The sequence below is a fragment of the Wolffia australiana genome, chromosome 4 (assembly GCF_029677425.1).
Source record: "Wolffia australiana isolate 7733 chromosome 4, ASM2967742v1".
NCBI classification, from domain to species: Eukaryota; Viridiplantae; Streptophyta; class Magnoliopsida; order Alismatales; family Araceae; genus Wolffia; species Wolffia australiana.
In genome coordinates this window covers 4,182,995-4,203,940 of record NC_135838.1, presented here as the reverse complement: position 1 = coordinate 4,203,940, position 20,946 = coordinate 4,182,995, and the positions used below count along the sequence as shown (strand labels likewise).

The 20,946-nt window shown below is 39.6% G+C and overlaps 3 protein-coding genes across 6 annotated transcripts; 1 reads left to right on the top strand and 2 right to left on the bottom strand.

Annotated features, from left to right (window-relative positions):
- Positions 1-3,515: 3,515 nt before the first annotated feature.
- On the bottom strand, positions 3,516-5,079 carry LOC144701674 (uncharacterized). Of its 2 annotated transcripts, none has more exons than XM_078573408.1 (2): positions 4,862-5,079; positions 3,516-3,915 (listed from the first exon to the last, which is right to left on the bottom strand). In XM_078573408.1, the coding sequence occupies exons 1-2, from the start codon at positions 5,048-5,050 to the stop codon at positions 3,604-3,606; spliced, it is 501 nt and encodes a 166-aa protein (XP_078429534.1). In that variant the 5' UTR covers positions 5,051-5,079; the 3' UTR covers positions 3,516-3,603. The 2 variants fall into 2 exon arrangements, 1 of the variants encoding a protein (XP_078429534.1); XR_013581076.1 differs by having other exon boundaries at positions 3,783-3,923; positions 4,862-5,003.
- A 2,134-nt stretch (positions 5,080-7,213) lies between these two features.
- LOC144701672 (ARID/BRIGHT DNA-binding domain-containing protein) lies at positions 7,214-12,970 on the top strand. 3 transcript variants are annotated; one of them, XM_078573405.1, is made up of 16 exons: positions 7,214-7,695; positions 7,836-8,116; positions 8,255-8,443; positions 8,576-8,629; positions 9,105-9,193; positions 9,310-9,586; positions 9,674-9,730; positions 9,839-9,870; positions 10,041-10,176; positions 10,247-10,420; positions 10,697-11,326; positions 11,413-11,550; positions 11,623-11,721; positions 11,842-11,942; positions 12,028-12,115; positions 12,714-12,970. In XM_078573405.1, exons 2-16 carry the CDS (start codon positions 7,988-7,990, stop codon positions 12,837-12,839), a joined length of 2,319 nt encoding a protein of 772 aa, XP_078429531.1. In that variant the 5' UTR covers positions 7,214-7,695; positions 7,836-7,987; the 3' UTR covers positions 12,840-12,970. The 3 variants fall into 3 exon arrangements, with proteins under 3 accessions (XP_078429531.1, XP_078429529.1, XP_078429532.1); XM_078573403.1 differs by having other exon boundaries at positions 7,217-7,695; positions 12,025-12,115; XM_078573406.1 differs by having other exon boundaries at positions 7,219-7,695; positions 9,310-9,565; positions 12,025-12,115.
- Positions 12,971-13,123: 153 nt separating this feature from the next.
- On the bottom strand, positions 13,124-16,994 carry AIP2 (RING/U-box superfamily protein). Its single transcript, XM_078573407.1, has 5 exons — positions 16,746-16,994; positions 16,185-16,398; positions 14,689-14,945; positions 13,478-13,687; positions 13,124-13,357 (listed from the first exon to the last, which is right to left on the bottom strand). The coding sequence occupies exons 1-5, from the start codon at positions 16,893-16,895 to the stop codon at positions 13,208-13,210; spliced, it is 981 nt and encodes a 326-aa protein (XP_078429533.1). The 5' UTR covers positions 16,896-16,994; the 3' UTR covers positions 13,124-13,207.
- Between the last annotated feature and the right edge of the window lie 3,952 nt (positions 16,995-20,946).

The window sequence follows — 20,946 nt, the reverse complement described above, 5'->3', positions numbered from 1 at the left end:
AGAGTAAGTTTTGAGATCCATCAAGAGTGTTCTTGGTGTCTTGGGTGTGTGGAAGAGACAAAAGAGAAGAGGGGGAGCTTACCGGCACTCGCAAATCGCCGTGATCCTGGCGGAACGTAAGGATCTAAGGTAAGTGTCTTCGCCTTACGTTGTTTCTCTCCCAACATCATCATTATCATAGTTATAGTTTTTTTTTTATCAACATTTCATTTATCACTTCACTCACTTACGTCCCCACTCTCTCATCTCTCCATCCTTGCCATCATACCATTCCATATCCAACCACTATCCTCGTTCATACCATAGTTCATTATCGTGTCCGTCACAATCACTTACTCTTTTATTTAAGTTAAATTAACATATAAATTAAGTACTTCTTAATCGATATCACTCGCTCATATCCTTGAATTGTGTTTTTGTCGATCGCTCATTGATCATCACTAGTTTAAGAAAGTAATTCCTTACAAACAGCTCATTGATCATCACTAGTTTAAGAAAGTAATTTATTGTGTTTTTGTCCTTTTGAGATTATCATTGTATTACAAACAAAATCATGTGTAAATTATTTTTGGAAATTTTAGAGTTATATTTGAGGACAACTCAAGGTTTATTATTACATATTTAAAATATTTATACAGTTCATAAGTACATGTTTTTGTATTCAAGTCAATTATGTGGTAAAGAAAATGCCTTTAATGGAATTTAATAAACCGGATATTTTGATTGATGATCAAGATTAGCCTTAGAGTATACAACTGACAGCAGTCACCATGCAAGCCATCTGAAAAAATTGCGACCATATATTCGAAAAATCTGTTCATCGCACGTGGCACATCCTGGATTTGGGGTTGTATAAATCTCTCTCATCTTCTATGAAAATATCTTGGTTAGACAATAAATTGAGTGTGGTCCATGTGTCATTTGATCTACAGAAAAAATGATATTGTTCCATCCTAGATTACAAACTCAACTGAATGCTGAAGAAAGGGAACATCCCATTCCCAGTTGGAAACAACATTCTCGAGATTCTGCTCCGGCTCAAGCCTACATCTCCTCCTCTACTGAAAGTATCGTTTGCTATCCTGACAGTGGAGCAGCAACCACATCAACACTAATCAACATACCTTAGCTCAGCATCACGAATACCATGGCCACTATTAAGACAAAAGATTTGCACCTCTAGAAAGGTGGAGAAGAAATTCTGCATTTTTTTCTAGGAGAAGAATCTATAAGAGGATTTTGTTGGTCTTTGGGTACTTTTCTGTTGATCCTGTCTAATATGATCATGTATCCAGATCCTATATTTCAATAGTTAAATCCAAAATATTCCATTCAAGAGAAGTAGTTCGTCAAATCAAAGCCAAACAAAGAGAAAAAGATAGAAGATGGACTGCCCTCAATGGGCGAATCTCCTCTGGCCGCGGATGATCACTCCGCTGTTCCGGCCTCTGGCGCTTCGCCGGCCTTCCAATTATGGTAGACTTCCAAGAAAATGCCCGATCCCTCTCCCGTGCAGGTTACCTCTTATTTTAAACTGGTTCACATGTGTGAGGACTCGCATGTGTGTTCTGGTTGGTTAATTCATATTGTAAAGAATGTATCACTGCCATCTTGTAGAAAAGTCTCCATCTTGGCCCACCAATTGCTATTTGGCCTCAAGAAATGGGTTTTTGGCATACATCATCCTTAGACCTTAGACACCAGGTTTGTGTGCATGATTCTTGATAGAGATAGTCAATACTAGCTCAAATGCACGGAGAAATCTATGACGATAGTAGTCTGGTTAAAATCAGATTGTACACCCTTGATATAAGAGGCGATTACCTCCAGGAGTAGAATGAATTAAATTCTTCACCTAAGGTAGCAAAGATAATAGATATGAAGTTCTCCAATGATCTCATTTAGACATTCCCACTAACTAGAATGACGGCTTAGGGTTTAATTTTGTACTATATCCTAAATCATTCTAGAGTCTCATGTGGATGAATGATCACATGTACATAGTAACAGAATGCAGTAAAGATGTCGCTAGAGACTTAATGCACAATGTGTACTAAGCTCCACATGGAATAGTAACTCAATCTATCTATTGGGGTTAAATTGATATGACCTCAATTAATATATATATATTTATAAGTTAATGATATTGGAGAATAAATATTATGGGACATAGTTATGTACTAGACTAATTTATGGGTCCAAGAGGGTCACACATAAACTGTTGGGACAGCATCAATAATAACTCTAAGATTGAGGACTTCATGAAATTTTCATAGTCAAGGACTTAACTTTCTTAGGGATTATTAATTTCTCAAGGACAAAATAATTTAAAAAGGGAAGACACATTTATATTCTAATAGTTCCATTCATAATTATTCTCTTATCTAAACCTAACTTCTCGTTTAACATATTCTTGCATTTTATCAAATATCTCTCACCATTTACAGTCTGTTGGTCTTTTACTCACTTGAATTGTGCATAAATAATTATTGAAATAGTACTGTAGCACATGCTTTCAGCCATCTTTCACCGTTTTAGTGGATTTCTCCTTTTCACATTATTTTGTGCCTAAAAAATGCGGTAAGACAAGCGAATTCTGTAATGTAGAAAATATGTTGTCACTTGACCCCTGTTCACCCAGACTAATACGAACCTTGATCAAGGTTTGTATAAGGAGGAGAATAGATGGTGAGGTGAGCTAGACGTTCCCGGGGTAGGAGAGTCAAGACGGTAATGATAGGAGAGGTCGAACAGAGGAGGCAGGGATCGACCAAGATGAGCCGCCTAATGATGCAGTGAAGGATTGGCGATTAAGGGGCCGGGGATCATCAGAGTCTAGAAGGGAACTGAACAGCAGAGGTAGGGATTGGATTGGAGGGGAGCCGGCTGAAGATCCGATGAGACAATCACAGGGACAGAGGATCGATGGATGGTCAAAGGGACGTGACTGAGACAAGGAGGATCGAGATAGCGAGCCAAGGGGCCGATCTTACCGTAATTCTTGACTGCCCTCCTCAAGGGAGGGCTATGCATATTTATAAGAGAAGGAAGCAAACTACCCTATATATAAGATGACTAAAATGCCCCTAGTGTGCTAAAGTTCCTAAGATACCCTTGGGTTTGAGGTATCACAGACATTCATCTTTTTCCTTCATTATCTTATTTTTCTCACTGAATAGCTGTATAAATCATTTTGGAAAAACGATAGCACAATACAAATTGAGTAATCGCATAACTCTTGCTCTCACATTTTTCCAGCTAACCATCACCCTTTTCAACCATTTTCTTTTTTCTCACCTTTTTCCTGCACAAGTAAAATGGAATGAGAACACTAAAATTAGGTTCCAACTAAATTACTGATCGCACATTTTCCAGCCAACTATCACCCTTTTCATGCATTTTTCTCCTTTTCTCACTTAATGTCCGCATAAGTAATCACAAAAAAATATTAAAATAGAGAAAAAAAAAGTTCTCACTTCACTCCTGCAGGCACATTTTGCCAGCTACCCTTAAACTTTTCCCAACATTTTCTCTTTTTTCTCAATTAATTCCAGCACAAATAATCCTTCAAAAAAATTATAGTATAGAAAATGAAGTTCTCACTTAACCCCCTGCAAAAAATTTCTCCAAAAGGTCGCTACCTCTTAAGCAATTCTGATCCACAGCTCTGTGATTTGGATAATCAGAACTCAAGAAAGAACAAGATATTCTTGCATCTCTGAAGGCTGGAAGACACTTTTCTTGGGCAAAGCGATGGCAAGTTGGCTTTGAAGCCTCCAGGCAAGCAGCCGTTTCTCGCTCCTCGCACTTTTCTCTCTCTACAAAATCAGCCATGCTTAAGCCCAGCAAGTTCTTCCACCAAGGAGGGCTGCACTTCTTTGAGGCGCTGACAGCACAGCCGACTCTTGCCCCAGACTGAAAATCTAAGCATGAACACAAATGATTCATATTCCGGAGCAAAATCTAGAAAATATTAAGATTTTCATCTTTAGGATGCCTCATAAGCCTTTAATTTAGGATGCTTTACGTAGATTTCTAATCGTGTATCATCATATTGAAGGCAGATGTGAAGGAATGATCTGTCAGATCGTTCTTGTAGGGAGTTTAACTGCCAGTTTAAGCGAGATGAAATAAAACAAAAAATATGTTTTAACCGAGAATTGTATTCTAAAAGGATTTGAATAATCCACATTCCGTTGAAAGATTATAATATCTGAGAGCGGAGAAGAAAAACATCAGAACTTTTGATTCTATTAATAGACAGTTGAATAAGAAAATAGGATCATCAATCATATGCATGAGATAGGATGGTTTAAGATCAATGATATATTCATGTTATAGGATCATCAGTCGTGACGGCTGAACAAGGAGGATACTTGTGGAGCTGCATCTATTCCTGAGGCTAAATTTAAGCCGCCGGAAGCTGGTTAATCGAGCTCGATTCAATCTTTGCCACTGATTACTTACTGCCTGAAAAAATCTGAATCCAGACACCTCGGCCAGCGGCAATCAAGACACAATTAATTCAAACGAGAAAAATTTTGAGACATCAAACGTTGTCCATAGTGTTTAACTAAACCCTAAACTATTCATACAGTAAAGCTAGGGCATCAATTCCAGCGGCTAAATATAAACCGCTGGAAGCTGGTTTATCAATCACTGTTTAATCTTTGCCGCTGATATGCTTTATGCCTGAAGAAATTTGAATCCAGACAGCTCCGCCAGCGGCTAAACAAATTTAATCGATCCGAAAGAAGAAAAATTCGGAGATCAAGCGCATACCCGGGACGATTTACGAAACCCTAACCATTTACCATCGCGAAAAATACGAAATTAAGATATGGGTAGGGCGATTTTGGACCTGACACTGCTCGAAGACCTTGGCTTGCGTGCTCTGCAAGGCTGCGCTCCAGCTGTCGGCGTCGCGGAAGGCGAGCACTGCAGGGGTGGAGTGCAGAGGAATCCTCAAGAGAGGGATCGGACGGTCGAAATGAATCAACGTCGACGATGCCGACAATTCCGCCCCATCCAAGCCGTCGATCTCCTCCATTGGAGGGTTTTCGGAGCTTCTCTAGTACTCCATTCGCAAATTATAACGCTACTGCTAGCTATTTAAAGCTCTCATCCTTTGAAAAATGGACATAGAGTTTGAGATATCTACAATTTCTGCCACTTCCAGTGAAAAGAAAATTATTGTTAGCTTCATCTACTAAATGATAATTCCCAGAACCAGGAGCAGACTAAAGATTTTTAATGAAGTAATTTCCCCTTAAAGCATCTAATGCTACCTTTGCCAACGACGGATGACGAGTAGTAATGTGTCGTCATCTGTCGTCATCTTGATTATGATGATGGGCCAGGGAAGGCGGGATAGTTAGAAATAGGCATTTGTTATCCGTCCATCGTCGGTTGACATCGTCTGCTAATGACCATGTCAAAGGTTTGATGAAGTAATTTCCCCTTGAAGCATCTAGTGCTACCTTTGCCGACGACGGGTGACGAGTAGTCATGTGTCGTCATCTGTCGTCATCTTGATTTTGGTGGTGGGCTACGGAAGGCGGGATAGTTAGAAATAGGGATCGGCATTCGTTATCCTTCCATCATCAGTTGACGTCATCCGCTTATGACCATGTCAATATTAACGATTATCAATGGTTAGTGTAATTCCAGATTTTTGATGAAGTAATTTCCCCTTGAAGCATCTAGTGCTACCTTTGCCGACGACGGATGACGAGTACTCATGTGTTGTCATCTGTCACCATCTTGACAACGATTATCAATGGTTAGTGTAATGCCAGATTTTTTGATGAAGTAATTTCCCCTCGATGCATATAGCACTACCTTTGCCGACGACGGATGACGAGTAGTCTTGTGTTGTCATCTGTCATCGTCTTGATTCGGATGGTGGGCCAGGGAAGGCGTGATAGTTAGAAATAGGGATCGGCATTTGTTATCCGTCAGTTGACGTCATCTGCTAATGACCACGCCAATGATAACAATTATCAATGGTTAGTGTATTGCTAGATTGTTAATGAAATAATTTCCCCTTGAAGCATCTAGTGCTACCTTTGCCGACGACGGATGACGAGTAGTCACGTGTCGTCATCTGTCGTCATCTTGACTTTGGTGGCGGTCCAGGGAAGGTGGGATAGTTAGTAATAGGGATCGGCATTCGTTATCCGTCCATCATCAGTTGACATCATCTGCTAATGACCATGTCAATGATAACGATTATCATTGGTTAGTGTAATGCCAGATTTTTGAAGAAGTAACTTCCCCTTTAAGCATCTAGTGCTACCTTGCAGACGACGGATGACGAGTAATCATCTGTCGTCATCGGTCATCGTCTTAATTTTGGTGGTGGGCCAGGGAAGGCGGGATAGTTAGCAATAGGATTCACCATTCGTCATCCGTCCATCGTCAGTTGACGACATCCTCTTATGACCATGTAGATGATAATGATTATCAATTGTTAGTGTAATACCAATGGATGATGTTGACCGACGACGCGATGACGATGATGATGGAGGGTCGAAGACATGTGATTACAACGAGGAGAGGCTCTGGATAGTGGTGAGGTTCTTTGAGCAGGATTGGTTTTGACCGTTGACTAGTGTTGACCACACTATGATGGTTGGCATAGTCATGGACTTCTTTTGTTTACTCGATGACCATCACCGACATGAACTACAATATCAAATTCAGGGCGCCGCAGGATGGACGACGTCAACGTCAACACCGTCTTCGTAATTTTGTCATCCATTCATCGACATTGACGTGAACATCATATATCATCGTCATCCGAGCTATCATACCTCGGCATGTTGACTTGGGCCAAGACCAGGCACCATTATTGTCAATAAAAAAAACTTATATCTGTAATTTCCCTAATCATGCATAATTTACAGTTTTCCCAACACATGGTAGTCATCCGTCATCGTCCGTCGCTCGTCACCCCGTCATCGTCGTCCGGACTTCAAATTCCAACTCGTCCCGTCATCAAACTCCACGTAATTAGTCTATTTCTAACAGAACGGAAAGCCATTGAACCCCGTTCCGTCGCAGTCGATGACGGATTTTGGATGACGATGACGAATTTCAACATCGTTGGCAAAAGAAAAAACATCGGCGAACCGGATCACCCACGGAAGTTTTTAATTCGATCGACGATGAGAAATTCAGAATTTGGGTTTTATTCGTCGGTCGCAAATTCAACGATGCGATTTAGAATCAAAGATTAATCCGCGGAAAAATGTGGAATCCGGGTTTTATCCGTCGGCCGCCAATTCGGCGATGCGATCACGAAACGAAGACTAATCGGATGAAAAATTCGGAATTTTGGGATTTTATCCGTCTGCCGCGAATCGAGCGACGCGATTAAGAAACGATGAAGAATCCGATAAGTGACAAAGATGGGAAAATCGTCAATGGGTATCACCGATCGAGGGCGAGAAATCCGATCCTGTTTGAGAAAACGAAAGCGGCCGGGTAGAACACAAGATTAGAAGAGCCCGGAAGGATAAAGCCCGAGATGGAAAGTTTCGAGCAATAAATAATCGGGGAAGAACTTGCAAAGGACGACGAATTCCCGATCCGTCAATGGAAACTTCTCCCCGTTCGTGCCGTTCTCTCTCCTCCCCGACCCACTGTTGGCGTTCGTCTCGTGCCAAGTCGCAGCAGAAATAAATAGAAAAGGTGGGATTTTTGATTATTAATTACGGCCCCGGATCTTCTCCCGATCTGGGTTCTCCCCCGTTTTGTATTTTGTGGTGGTTGATCGATCGGCCGTGCTTTAAAATCAAAGAATTTTCTTCCCCTCTTTCTTTCTTTGCTAGGGTTCCAAGTTCCAACTGATCTCGTCTTTGCCTTCTTCTTCCCCTCGCTCGATTTCGGCTCGAATCTTGCTGAAACTCGTCTGCTCGGAGAGATTTGCTCGAATCTGAATCGAATCAAGGGATTGGTGTGATTGGGATGTTATGCGGTGAAGATGTTCCATGCTCACGGCCTTCCAAAGCAGAACTGTACTCTGCTTGCTGTTCTCTGCGGGAAGATTGTTCACGAGAAGAGAAATCCAAACTACCCTTTCCCCGAGTTGAAGTCGGCTGGCCGTCTTGAGGTGATTCTAGGGTTTTGATTTCTTCTTCTGCAAGTTCTAAACTTCTTGCGATTGTTTTTTTCCTTGATCTCTTGTATGTTCTCTTCTGATCTATTCCATGGTTGGTGATTGAAGAGTTGGAATTTGAATGCAATGCAGGTTCATACTATTGTTGATCCTACGATTGATAGATTTAGGGAGGTTCTCAAGTCGACTGATCCGAATATCATCTACTTTCAAGGGGAGAGGCTTGAGAATGAGGAGATTGGTTCTCTTGTGTGGAATGGGTCCAATATGTGGGACCCATCTGTGATTTGCCCTCTAATCACCCCTCCATTTGCTACCATTGTAAGGTTTTAAACTAATTACTCCGTTGATTCTTCATCGTATCCGTGTTAGTTTGTTTGATCTTGTAGATTAATTGTTGTGTGAGTAGTTGTATTCTCTTGTAGATTAATTGGTTGAATTGGTGTCGTTTAGGTTTATCTGGATGCCCCTAATGGGGAAAAGGTTGCAGAAGCTCTTCATTCCAAGGTATTCCTCATCTTATTCTCTGTTTGTTGTGTGTTAAGAGTGAGTTAAGGTCTTATTAAACAAGATTTTTAATTTCATGAATTCATATTTCAAACTTTATCTGTGATCCGCTGAGGTAGATTTGGTGTAGTTTATTTACTTCGTAAAACCTATCTAATTTTCCTTTACAAAAACCTATCTAATTGTGGGGTATAATCTGGAATCGACCCTTTCTCTTTGTTTTTTTCTTCTGTCATATTGAATGAGAAAAAATGCAATTAATGCATAAATTTTCGTTTTTGTGCCTCAGGGAACTCCTTATGTGATATTTTGGTGTAGTTTAGTTACTTCGTAAAACCTAATATTTCCTTTACAAAAAACCTATCTGACTGTGGGGCATAATCTGGAATCGACCCTTTCTCTTTGTTTTTTTCTTCTGTCATATTGAATGAGAAAAAATGCAATTAATGCATAAATTTTCGTTTTTGTGCCTCAGGGAACTCCTTATGTGATATTTTGGAAGAACACATTCTCATCATATGCAGCATCACATTTTCGCCATGCACTCTTCTCAGTGGTACAAAGGTATTGATTATTTTCTCGCGAGTCCCAACCCTGAACTGACGCCGTCATCATCATCATCATCATCATCATCATCATCATTATCATCATCATGATGGCATGGCTTTCTGTGGGTGCAGCTCCTCCTGCCATGCTTGGGATGCATTTCAGGTGGCGCACGCTTCGCTTCAGCTTTACTGTCAAAAACTTGGCAGTAAGAATGAGCCTTGCTTGCTTGGGGATGCCCCGAAGATTCCGGTTATTGTGCCAGACAAGTATAAAGAGGAGGAAGAAGAAGAACAAGAAGAAGGTTCTTCTGAAACTCTGCCCACCATCAAAGTTTATGATGATGAGATAGACGTGGGGTTTCTTGTTTGTGGATTTCCACGCACTCTGGTCAGCACTCAATTCTTTCATGTACCCTTCTAAGCACAGTTGAAATTTAGTCTAAACTAGGATTCGCAATGTAGATTGTTCGCTTCTCACCCATGTAATCTATTCCAGGATGCGTGCCTATTGGGTTCTATGGAGGATGGACTCAATGCTCTTTTGAGCGTAGAGGTATGATCGAACGATTTCCGACATCGTTTTTATTTCTCTTTTAATATGGTTTCTATTCACAAGAACTTAACATTTGTCATCTCCGACTGGTTTGCTGCTTGTGTTCAGATCCGTGGAAGCAAGCTCCAAAACCGTGTCAGGTATTTTTGTTTCACTTTAAATATGTTTTTTCATTCCAAGATGGAAAGGTCACATAAAATCTACAGTACAGGACTATTAATATTCATTGAAATAACATAGATTTATGTTTGAAAATGATAAATAAAGACGGAAGAGACTGATTGGTTGATTACATCATTCGGCATGGCAGTGCTGCTCCTCCACCTCTCCAAGCCGGAACATTTTCTCGAGGGGTGGTGACAATGAGATGCGATTTGACCACTTGTAGCTCAGCTCACATCTCTCTCTTGGTGTCGGGCAGCGCTGAGGCTTGCTTTGATGACCAGGTATGATGAAATATTTGAAATAATCTGCCAGTTAAGCATTTAACAGCCTGTTCTCATGGTTAATCTACAGCTCTTGGAGGCCCACATAAAGAATCAGCTCATCGAGAAGAATCCTCCTGTTCGTGCCCGTACCAACAGCGATGAGCTTCAGGCAAGTTTGCCAGATCCGAGAAAGTCTTCGTCAATTGCCTGCGGGTCCTCGGCTTTTGAAGTTCACATGAAGATTCCATCGTGGGCTGCCCAGGTAATAATTTCACTGACATTCATATTCTATAACAAATGGAGGATAATGACGACAATAAAAAACCATCGTTGTCACACATCCTATTCACCTTCGTCTCTTTATTTCATCATTTGTCTCCATTGAGGAATGTATGACGACGATGAATACATCATCGTTTGATTCAGACATCATAATCTATAACAATGGTCTTTTGTGTCTCTTAATTGACTTAGTGTCACTTTTCCTCGATACTGCCGCATCATCATTCTAATCCCCCAACTCATCGATTCATCATAGGTTTTGAAGCAGTTGGCGCCACAGATTTCTTATCGAAGCCTGGTGGCCCTAGGGGTTGCAAGCATCCAGGGCTCGTCAGTCGCCTCGTTTGAAAGAGAAGACGCCGAGCGGCTTCTATTCTTCAGCCCAAAACCGTCGCTGGAGCAGAGTTTGGAGGTCGACCTCATCGTCCCATCGTGCTTGCCCGACTGGTTCAAACTGCCGCCGCCTTGTCGAGTACGGCCCAGGTCAACCCATCACGTAAAATTCCCGACCTCGGGAAGCAGACTTGACTTGAATGGTGGGCCCGCTGACCTCAAGTCAACTGATGATGGAAGGGGGCGAGGCGGGTTTAGGATGATGAGGATCAGACAGAGGCCGAAGACGTTGGCGATGAGGGCGATCCCTCGCGCTCGGCGACAACGGGTGTCCCCTCTGTCGGTGCAGCATGTCATGGACATCAGCGAGAAGAGCCAGACAAAACCTAGTTTGCCCCCTGCCCCAGTGCCAAAACACGCTGGCCTATCACCGGCAATTCCTCATCGGAGATCATTGACCAGTTCGTTCCATGCCCAGCAGATCATCTCCCTCAATCCTCTGCCTTTGAAGAAGCACGGTTGCGGTCGGCCTCCGATCCATTCGTGCTCTGAGGTGCGCTGAAACTGTCGTCGTAATGATCGATCTTTGCTATTCTTCATCGTAAATTGTGTCTCTTATTGTCGATTTCTTGACTGCAGGAAGAGTTTTTAATGGACGTTATGCAGTTTCTCATTCTTCGAGGCCACACGAGGCTGGTGCCGCAGGGTGGCATATCGGAGTTTCCTGAAGCTATTCTCAATGCGAAGCGCTTGGATCTGTATAACTTGTACCGAGAGGTCGGCCCATTTAATCCTGGCTGTTGAATTTCATTCTGTTAAATCAATCTCACGGCCCTGATTTTTTTCCAGGTTGTTTCGAGAGGCGGGTTTCACGTTGGAAATGGGATCAACTGGAAGGGCCAGGTCTTTTCCAAGATGCGCAACCATACTTTGACGAACAAAATGACTGTATGTCTATCAGAAATTAACTTTACTCATTTTTTGAAATGTGGGCAGTAATTTAGCATGAAGGTTTACCAAAATTTTGATAAATTGTGGTGCTGATAAAGATTTCTTGATTGGTTTCAGGGAGTGGGGAACACGCTGAAGAGACACTACGAGACTTATCTCTTGGAGTATGAGCTGGCCCACGATGACGTGGACGGTGAATGCTGCCTCTTGTGTCACAGGTTTGACATTGTCAACTGTCAATACAAGGCTATCTTCCTCCGTTGACTGTGAATCTCGTTGACCTTGGTTGACTTTGTGCAGTAGTGAAGCAGGTGATTGGGTCAACTGTGGGCTATGCGGAGAGTGGGCTCACTTTGGCTGCGACAAAAGGCAGGGTCTAGGTGCCTTCAAGGTACCCAAGAAACCTTGTAATATACTGTCGTCATCATCATCATCATCATCATCATCATCATTTTTGATATCAGGCTATTGGTGATATTATTTTCCATCATTGTTTTATTATTTTTCTTTGGTCATCTTCACCATCCTCATTTTCTTACCCATTGATTCTTTGGAAATATTATGTACTTTGTTCACCCTTTTTGCCTCGGATTAGTTTTTTTCCCATCATCCTCCTGATCCTGACCATCCACCACATCATTATCATCAACATTTCACACTCATCATAATCATGTTCATTGGATAATGTACAGCATTATCAACATTATCATCCTCCTGATTCTGAATCTTGTTAACAGAGTCACTTTTTCCTATCATTATTGGAATTATTATTCTTCTATCAGGTTATGCTTTTTCCATCATCATTGGTATCCTAACTTACTTTTTCCATCCATCCAGGATACTATTTTTCTATCGTCTTCAGTCTGAACATCCTCTTCCCAAAGAATTATCAACCTCATTTCATACTCATAATCATCATCATATTCCTATCTTATGACTTTTTTATATCATTCAACTGAAATCGCGTGCTAATTATCCTTGCCTTGCAGGACTATGCCAAAATGGATGGGTTGGAATACATCTGCCCCCATTGTAGCCTGGCCAACCACAAGAGGAAATCCTTGAAATCTTCCAATGGGTTTCCTCAGGGATCTTCTCTCTCTAGGCATCTTTGATCTCTCTCTCTCTCTCTCTCTCTCTCTCTCTCTCTCTCTACCTCACTCTTTCTCTCTCTACGCGTGTAATATCCTCGATAATTATTATATGGGGACATCAGGACCAGAGAGGGCTCAGTCCAGTTTCCTGAGATCTGATGTACCACAATTACTTAAAAGTTTCTGCCCATTATGATTCTGCAATCTATATATATTTTCAGGTAATTGAATACATAATGTAAAAAAAGTCTTAAATGGTTTACTTCTCCCATTTTATAAGAAAAATTAAGGAAGATCACTACGGATACGATAAATAGATATGATCATTAAGTACCAAAACTTGTGGAATGACGATACATTCAAGCAATATATTTAGTTATTGTATCACTTTAGACATACATGTACTCACCGCCACGGAGGGCGTTCTCTGTGCCTTTTCTCTCCTCCTCCGCTTCCTTCTCCCTTTCTTTCCTGCTCTCGTACTCGTGATTGTCAGTTCTCAACTCGTGCCGGCAAATTGGGCAGGAGTTGTTCTCATCCTTAACCACCAAAAATCCAAATCAGAAATTCAAATATATTAAACCGTTTTTTTTTTCTACATCAAGACAAAATAAATAAAGTTCTTTAATAAAAATTGGGAAAAAGGAAGAGGAGCTGACCAGCCATGGTTTGAGACAGGGGGGGTGGAATAAGTGGCCACATGGCAGTTCCTGCATGCTGTCATTGACCACCAGATTCTCTTTACAGACGGCGCATTCGGTGTCTCGTCCCAGCCTGGATATTATCTCGTCCGTGACGTTGACTATTGGAAGATTGGCGACCACCTCCTTCGATGCCGGAGGAGCCCTCTGCGTTCCTGCCCCGATTTCCTGACAAGGAATGTGTAGGTTGGTTACAATACACTGATGACGATGCTCCTTATAAGCCTACGCCGATGACGTCGGCAATGATGCCGGCATACACAGACGATGATACGATGCATCTAATGACGACAGTGATGACGACAGCGCTGATGCTTTTGAAGACGATGACAATGGCTACGATGATGATTCGTATTAAGATGACAACAATGACAGCGATCGTGATGCTGCTCTAAATACAGATAACGACACACAGATAATGATGATGCTGCATATAATGATGACAATGACTTTGATGACGATGATGACAACAACAATGCTGATTATGAAGAAGATAATAATGATGATGATCATCATCATGGTGGTGGCGATGAAGATGCAAAAGAAAAAGATGACGCTGATGACCCAGACGATGATGACAGCGGCGATAATGATGACAACAACGACGATGATGAACTGGTTGTCCAAAGGTCAAGGTGTAAAATGGTAGTACCCAAGAGTGTGGTTATCCACTGATTCCATTTGATTGAAAGAAATCATGGGGAACAATGATTAAGTCAGAACTTACTGAACTTTATACAAGAGATAGTTTCTTGCGCATGTTTCTCTATGAAACAAGTAATTATTATAAACAACGAGTTGAGCAAAATGGGGTTGGACTTTGAGATTGAGATATTTTTAACCCCTCAATGTCATATTCTGAACATGGATATATCCAAAACTGTTAAAGGAGAAATTTATATTATTAAGGCCAGAATTTTGCGTTTCTCACTTCAGAAAAGCATCAAAACAGAAGAACCCAAAAAAAACTAAACATTTTGCGGAATCTAGTGATCTAGAAAAAGATTGACAGGGATGATGTTAATAATGATCAAATGCTGAGAATGTGAGCAAACGATTCCTAGCCACTAAACGAATATCAGAATATACGAGGAAAATAAGGAAATCTACCTCAATTGAAAAAATGGACATAAATACCAAAATTGGATAAATGATGGAAATTGGCCTACCTGCAATGAGGCTTCAATAACTCTCTCAAGGTTCTCGAAGTTGAACTGAGGGACATTATCTATCAGCTGCTGTACAAATTCCGGAACCCCCGAGCGGTCCTCCCCATTATCATTTCCATCTCTTTGACTTCTTGAAGTTTCTGCAACGGCATTCCAATCTTGAGAAGCTGCAAGCGTGGTTAGAACATTCTGTGCAACAAGCCATGCTGGCTGCGGTGGCTCTGGCCCAACAGTCAAATGCCCTTCAAAAAGATACCCTGAATCCCAAAGATAGACACCATCATTTTGTCACAACTATAGCACTTTATCTCAAGTCAAATCTAAAAAATTTGATATTTATGGGAACAAATCTGAGAAATTCGCCTAAATTTGGGATACGAGTGTAAACAGAAATGCCATTGATAGAAAGACATGGACATAAATTGGCCCAAGGTTCTATCAGATGCACTTCCCAAGCAGAATTTTGGGGTATACTGCCCATCTTAGTGCTTATATTTTTAATGGAATAACTACTTCAGAAAAAATCTGAGAAATAAACAGCATCAGAGTGCAAAAATTTGGGATTTTTTATTCAAATGAGAGAAAATAGAATTATAAATGGCGTTAAAATGCGATTAAAAATAATATTTAAGTACAAATAGCCGCGACAAAAATAAAAAATTATAGACACGAGCTGGGGTAGGATTCAGCAGATACAACTTGGGTCCAGAATCGACAATGATAATGAGTGGACATGATGATGATGAATTGTCGTCTACAGTCAAATGTCCTTCTGTTCACCTTTTGACCAAGCCCAACCATGGATGATGATGATGAAGATGGGAATGAGAAAAACAACGGCAGTATCATCGCTATCAGCCAACCCTTGTTTGACGTCAACAATGGTGACGATTAGAGGGGGTTATCATTGCCATCATCCTCATTATTCATTAGTTGGAGACAAAACTTTGTCGTTGTCATCATTACTCCCAGCCCAAATATGAATGATGACAACGAGGATGATGACAAAATTTGGGCATGACGGATGGAGAATATGAATTCGTTGTAGTCCATCAACCCTAGATCCATTTCTTAAAAACAAACTCCTCATCGCGCAACCTATTCTGGGAGTCTAGAAAAAAAAAACAAGAACAGGGCAGTACTGCTCATAACAGAAAAGACGATTATTGAGAACATCGATCCTGTGAAAGCCATTATACCCTAATCCAATCATGGGAACAAGATCCAGTTTATTAAATTAACTCCTTTTTATCGCGTAACATATTCAGCTGGTTTAAAATAAACTAAAACATAGCAGTACTGCCCATTATTGGAGAGACAAAATCATAGAGAACCTTGATTTTGTGAAGAAGTTTCACCCCAATATAATAAGAGACTAAAGATCCCCAGCCGTAAAATTTCTAATTAAGCCACGATAAGTTAATCAAAACATAATTCCATATTAAGAAGTAAATCATGCAAGAAAAACACGAGCCAGGTTGGGGAAGAGATATTACGCTGATTATTCTCCAGATGAACTGGTTGGGGGTTTTCGAGCTCGTGTAGTTGTCCTCGGGCTTGTTCGATGCATGATTTCAAGTGTTCTCTCTCCGATGACGTGACGAAAAGACGCTCAGCCTCTTCAAATAGCCTTAAACCGGCGAGCCAGAATCCTGGGGCAGTGTACCTGGTCCGCAAAACAGTGGCCACCCGACAAATAGCAGCGTAAATCTACACGAAAATTTTAATTATGTCAGTTTTCTCAGTTCATGTTCGTAGTGTGACTTCGAATCCAGAAGAATTATGACAAACAAAGAGAAGACGGCGTTTAGCCTCAGATCACAAAATGAGAGAAGAGATCAAGTGAAAAATCCAAATTCATGGGATCGATCAGACAAAATTTTAACGCACTTACACTTTCCATTGATATAATCTAAGAAAAAAACTCCAGCGAACAAGGTAAGACAGCGTTTGGCCTCAGATCAAATGCAAAAATTGGAGAGGAAAAGGCAATCGTAAAGTTAACATACAGTTGGGATTAAATCAGAATAATTTTAACTGTCGACAAGAGAACCGACCGATTTGCGCACGGAGGAGGATGAGGAAGGGTGCGAGGTTCGGAGGATTGAAATTATGCCAGCAACAGCCTCTTCGAATGATTGCTTCTTCCCCAGCTGCTTCTGCATCTTTTGAAGCTCGGCAATCACGATTTCCTCATGAACGCTCATCTTTGTTCTTCTTAGATGTAATCCAAGGCGCGCAATCTGACAGAAAATTCAATCCAGATGAGAATTTCCTCGCCAAATCCTTGATCCAAAACGAAATTGAACATTATAGCAAAATTTCTTTGTCTCCTTTATATAGGTTTCTTGGGGCAGGGTCTACTCGTGGGTTCTTTTTCAAGATCAAATCTAAACCGTCCATTCCCGATCGGCTGGTTGAGATTTGAAATGGAGCCAGGAATTCACCAAGAAACCTCTAATTAAGAATTAGAAACACATTAGGCAGAAGTAACATGCCTTGAAACTAGAAAAAACTACGATTAGCTGATTTTAAAATCAGATAATCATATAATCAACAATTTAATCTAGGTAGAAAAATCCAACTGAGAGTGTATAAATTTTAGCCCAGGATTTTCTCATCATATATATCAAGGTTTCCATCAAATTATGTCACCTTTGGAAATTCTGGGGCCATCTCTTTCATTTAGTATTCATAGGATTTGCCTATCAGGGATGATCCATGGAGATATCATAGAACAATTATTTTCATAACATTTCCGATATATTTATACAAGGACTTTAGTACATCATATAGCTTGAGTCTATCTTCTCACATGAAGGGGACGATAATCCCCTCTTGAAAACACAATCACCTAAGCGGAATTTTCGCTGTATCCATGTTTCAACTATTTAGAATCACATCATCAGAGACTTGACGGTCCTAGTCAAATTACAATAGCCCATCTAAAAGATTCTTTGGTGTCTTAAGTCTGAGGACTAGATTTAAAATAGTGATATTAATTGACCTAGTTGATAGTCAAGTAAAATACATCTAGGACATGACAAGGACAAGTACAGTTAACTCTTTACAAAAGATCACCGACTGTCAAAGCTTAGTGTTTCTGCACAAAAAGGATTCAACCATCCTCCTCACATCAGCAATAGTATAAAATACAAATAGGAACATTTAGACTATGCTTTTATGGATGTGCTATTCAATCTTATAATTTTGATGTTATTATCAAGTACCATACATATGTGAACATATGAACATTTAGATTGTGCACTTATGGATGATCAGTCACCGTAATCTTGTTACAATATGTTCACTATTGTGAACACATTAAGACTTCATTATTGACCTTACTTGTGAATAATAATTAATGTCTTGGGTTAGTGGATTTTAAAAGAGGTATTATATGTGTGATTGGTTTGCAGGTTACAAAACTCCATCAGTATTCACCAATGCTTAGATGATAATGAATCGCTACCCCTCCCCATAATCCAAATCTACATTTGAAATACTTTAAAATGAAAAAAACTAACAATTTATTAGTGATTTTAGAGGTTTATTTTATCATAACAATTGGTCTAAATCCGCTAAAAAGTTTGATAGCACATCAAGATAGTGTGTAATATTAGGATATAGTTTTATTTCCACCTGTAAAAATTCAAATATTTCATCATTGACAAGCTATAAATCTCTCAAGATGTAACTTTTGATGAACTCATCCCAACGCCATTTACCAAAACCACCTCATCATTTGTCATCCTTGGTCCTTGAATAATACCCCAATATGATACTTCTTCCCAAGGACACATCCACCACACATTCCTTAGTCCAGCTAAAATGTTTTGGCATTTCTGACGCAGCATTAGTACACAAACAATGTTGGAGCACAACTTAAATCCACAAGACTTGTTCCACTTTAAACTTCTAAGTCCTGAATCCAAAGAACTAGCTTCTCCAAGCCTGGAGTCTGTAAGGGGTTTGTGATTGAGTCCACAAGAACTGAAGAACTCTAACAAAGAAAATATTGAGAGGGGAAGAAAATAGAGTTTCAACAAAACAATGTACTTCAGAGATGATCCTTCAAGGGTACATGATAAGCCTAAAATTGATGTGTAAATATGTCGTTGTTTGAGCTTTTAGACTTATGCAATAAAATTTATAATATCCTTACACTAAATACTACGTATAGAGTAAGCAAGGAGTCGAACCACAGGGATACACTAAGCAACAATTTTGTCCTATTTCAAATCAATTAATTCACTTGAATTAATTTTTCACTTAATAGAACTCAATTATGTTTATAATAAATCAAATTTAGTAGAAACTTAATTTTGATCTTAATGTTTTCAGTCAAGACACTCAAGATAGGATAATTTTGATTATAATTTCAGATTAATTCGGATGACCAATTTCCCAATCAAGATAATTTTTTAAGACAATTTTTATGTATTAAATTGGGAATTCATAATCAAGAAAGGGATTTTTGAAATTGGATTTGAAGATGGACGAATTTTTGGATGAAATTTTGGATTTAGGTTTTTTATATGTTTAACTGAATTTTCCAATTAATTTTGAAATATAGAGAGAGAAAATAGGCGATCTAACCTAGAGAGAGAAAGTAGACAAATTTGGGGAAAAATGGATTAAAGAAGAAATTCGATCCTAATTTAAAGATCTAAAAATGCAAAATGGATCCAAATAAATGTATAACTATTGATTAAAACTCAGATCTTGAATCAAAATCAAAATGCAATGCTAATTTCATTTCCAAACAACTTCAAGGGCATGTACATTTCGCCCATGCCATGGCCTTTAAGAATCTTTCAAGAAGAAGTTCAAAAAGCAAATTAGGAACTTACAACTTTCAATGATGAATCAGGATCTGTTGACTTCCAAAGCAACTCCTATGTCCTTCCTGGTTAAATCCTTGGGGAGAGCTTCAAAAAGTGATTTTCCCCTTCTTCCTAACCTCTATTTAAAAATCCAACCGTATGGATTGTAGAGGGGGAAAAGACAAACATGCCCTCAAATTTTGAGTGCAATTGGACAGCTAGATCTCAAGATAGCGTCATTTTAGTGACGATTAATCTTAACCATTCCACTAATTTTATATCTCCTACATGTAGAAAGAAGGGGCATTTTCTGATTCGTCGAATGCTTTCACTGCCCTCCGATCACGCGTTGCCACATGTTTCTGTGCTTTTTCTCGTCGCCTATGCCTGTTATTCTTTCCAAAATAATGATTTGCTCATTATGGCATTGCACTTTCCGATGCCATAATGAGCCAATAAAGCGCTCATAGAAGGCATCCAATCATTCGCCCAAATTTTTGGAAGAATGACGTGGATGCCACAAAATTCAATAAAAACTCATTCTAAAAATTTTAAATAAGTCGTAAAAAATATTATTTTACTTCTAAAATTCATTTCTTGGCTAAATAATGGTCAGAAAATTATAAAAAAATATAGAAAATTTCAGAAATTTAGTGAAACCCTTACCAACCTCTAGCCAAGTATTTTATGCCCTGTAAAAAAATATTTCTTCAATGCACTAAGGTTAAATACCATGTAAAAATACTAAAAAGGCTAGAAACAATAAAAAATTCAAAATGCAAGTCATTTATATCCATTTATATATTATAACATGCAAATTAGCACATAAATGTAATGTAATATACACCATTTTAACATTATAAATTGCAAGTTATCAGTACATGGGAGAATATTGGCCAAAAAAGTTTCAGGGTTGTCTATACTGATAGTGAAACGACAGCTTAAAAGCATTGAGAAAAACAACTTTGACAAGCTAAAATAGAAGATCAGTAGCTTGTCATGAAAAAAATCTGTAAGAGGACTTTGTGGGTCTCTAGGTACTTTTTTGCAGAGCTTTTAAGCTACAAGAAGGATTTCCTTCTTGAATCACCAGTTACAAATGGGCCTCAATAAGTTCGCTTCTGGGCTACATAAGTTTCCCACATGCTCAAACACTCTAAAAACCCTGGCCTGCTTGTACAAACTCCTCACACTAATCACATCTCTCCGCCTCTTTCACTAATTCCCCGAATTCTTCCTATGACACTCACTCCCTAGACTCATTTTCATATCAGTTCACCCGCTCCACCTTCAATAGTCTTCCTCGCATTTTCGCCAAATTCAACACAAAACTCATTATTCGTTAAGCTCAACCTTCATCTCCTTGTTACACGATCAATATATGATCAAGTTGTGGTGAATCTTACAAGTCATCTTATAATTGATGAATCGA

Coding starts and splice junctions, on each gene's coding strand:
- LOC144701674 (XM_078573408.1), bottom strand. CDS start 5,050: ATGGAGGAGATCGACGGCTTGGATGGGGCGGAATTGTCGGCATCGTCG. Junction 3,916..4,861: donor AGGTCTTCGAGCAGTGTCAG/GTCCAAAATCGC, acceptor TTAGATTTTCAG/TCTGGGGCAAGAGTCGGCTG.
- LOC144701672 (XM_078573403.1), top strand. CDS start 7,988: ATGTTCCATGCTCACGGCCTTCCAAAGCAGAACTGTACTCTGCTTGCT. Junction 8,630..9,104: donor CAGAAGCTCTTCATTCCAAG/GTATTCCTCATC, acceptor TTTGTGCCTCAG/GGAACTCCTTATGTGATATT. Junction 12,116..12,713: donor AGGGTCTAGGTGCCTTCAAG/GTACCCAAGAAA, acceptor CTTGCCTTGCAG/GACTATGCCAAAATGGATGG.
- AIP2 (XM_078573407.1), bottom strand. CDS start 16,895: ATGAGCGTTCATGAGGAAATCGTGATTGCCGAGCTTCAAAAGATGCAG. Junction 16,399..16,745: donor CCTCCTCCGTGCGCAAATCG/GTCGGTTCTCTT, acceptor ATTTTCGTGTAG/ATTTACGCTGCTATTTGTCG. Junction 14,946..16,184: donor TCATCTGGAGAATAATCAGC/GTAATATCTCTT, acceptor TTTGGGATTCAG/GGTATCTTTTTGAAGGGCAT.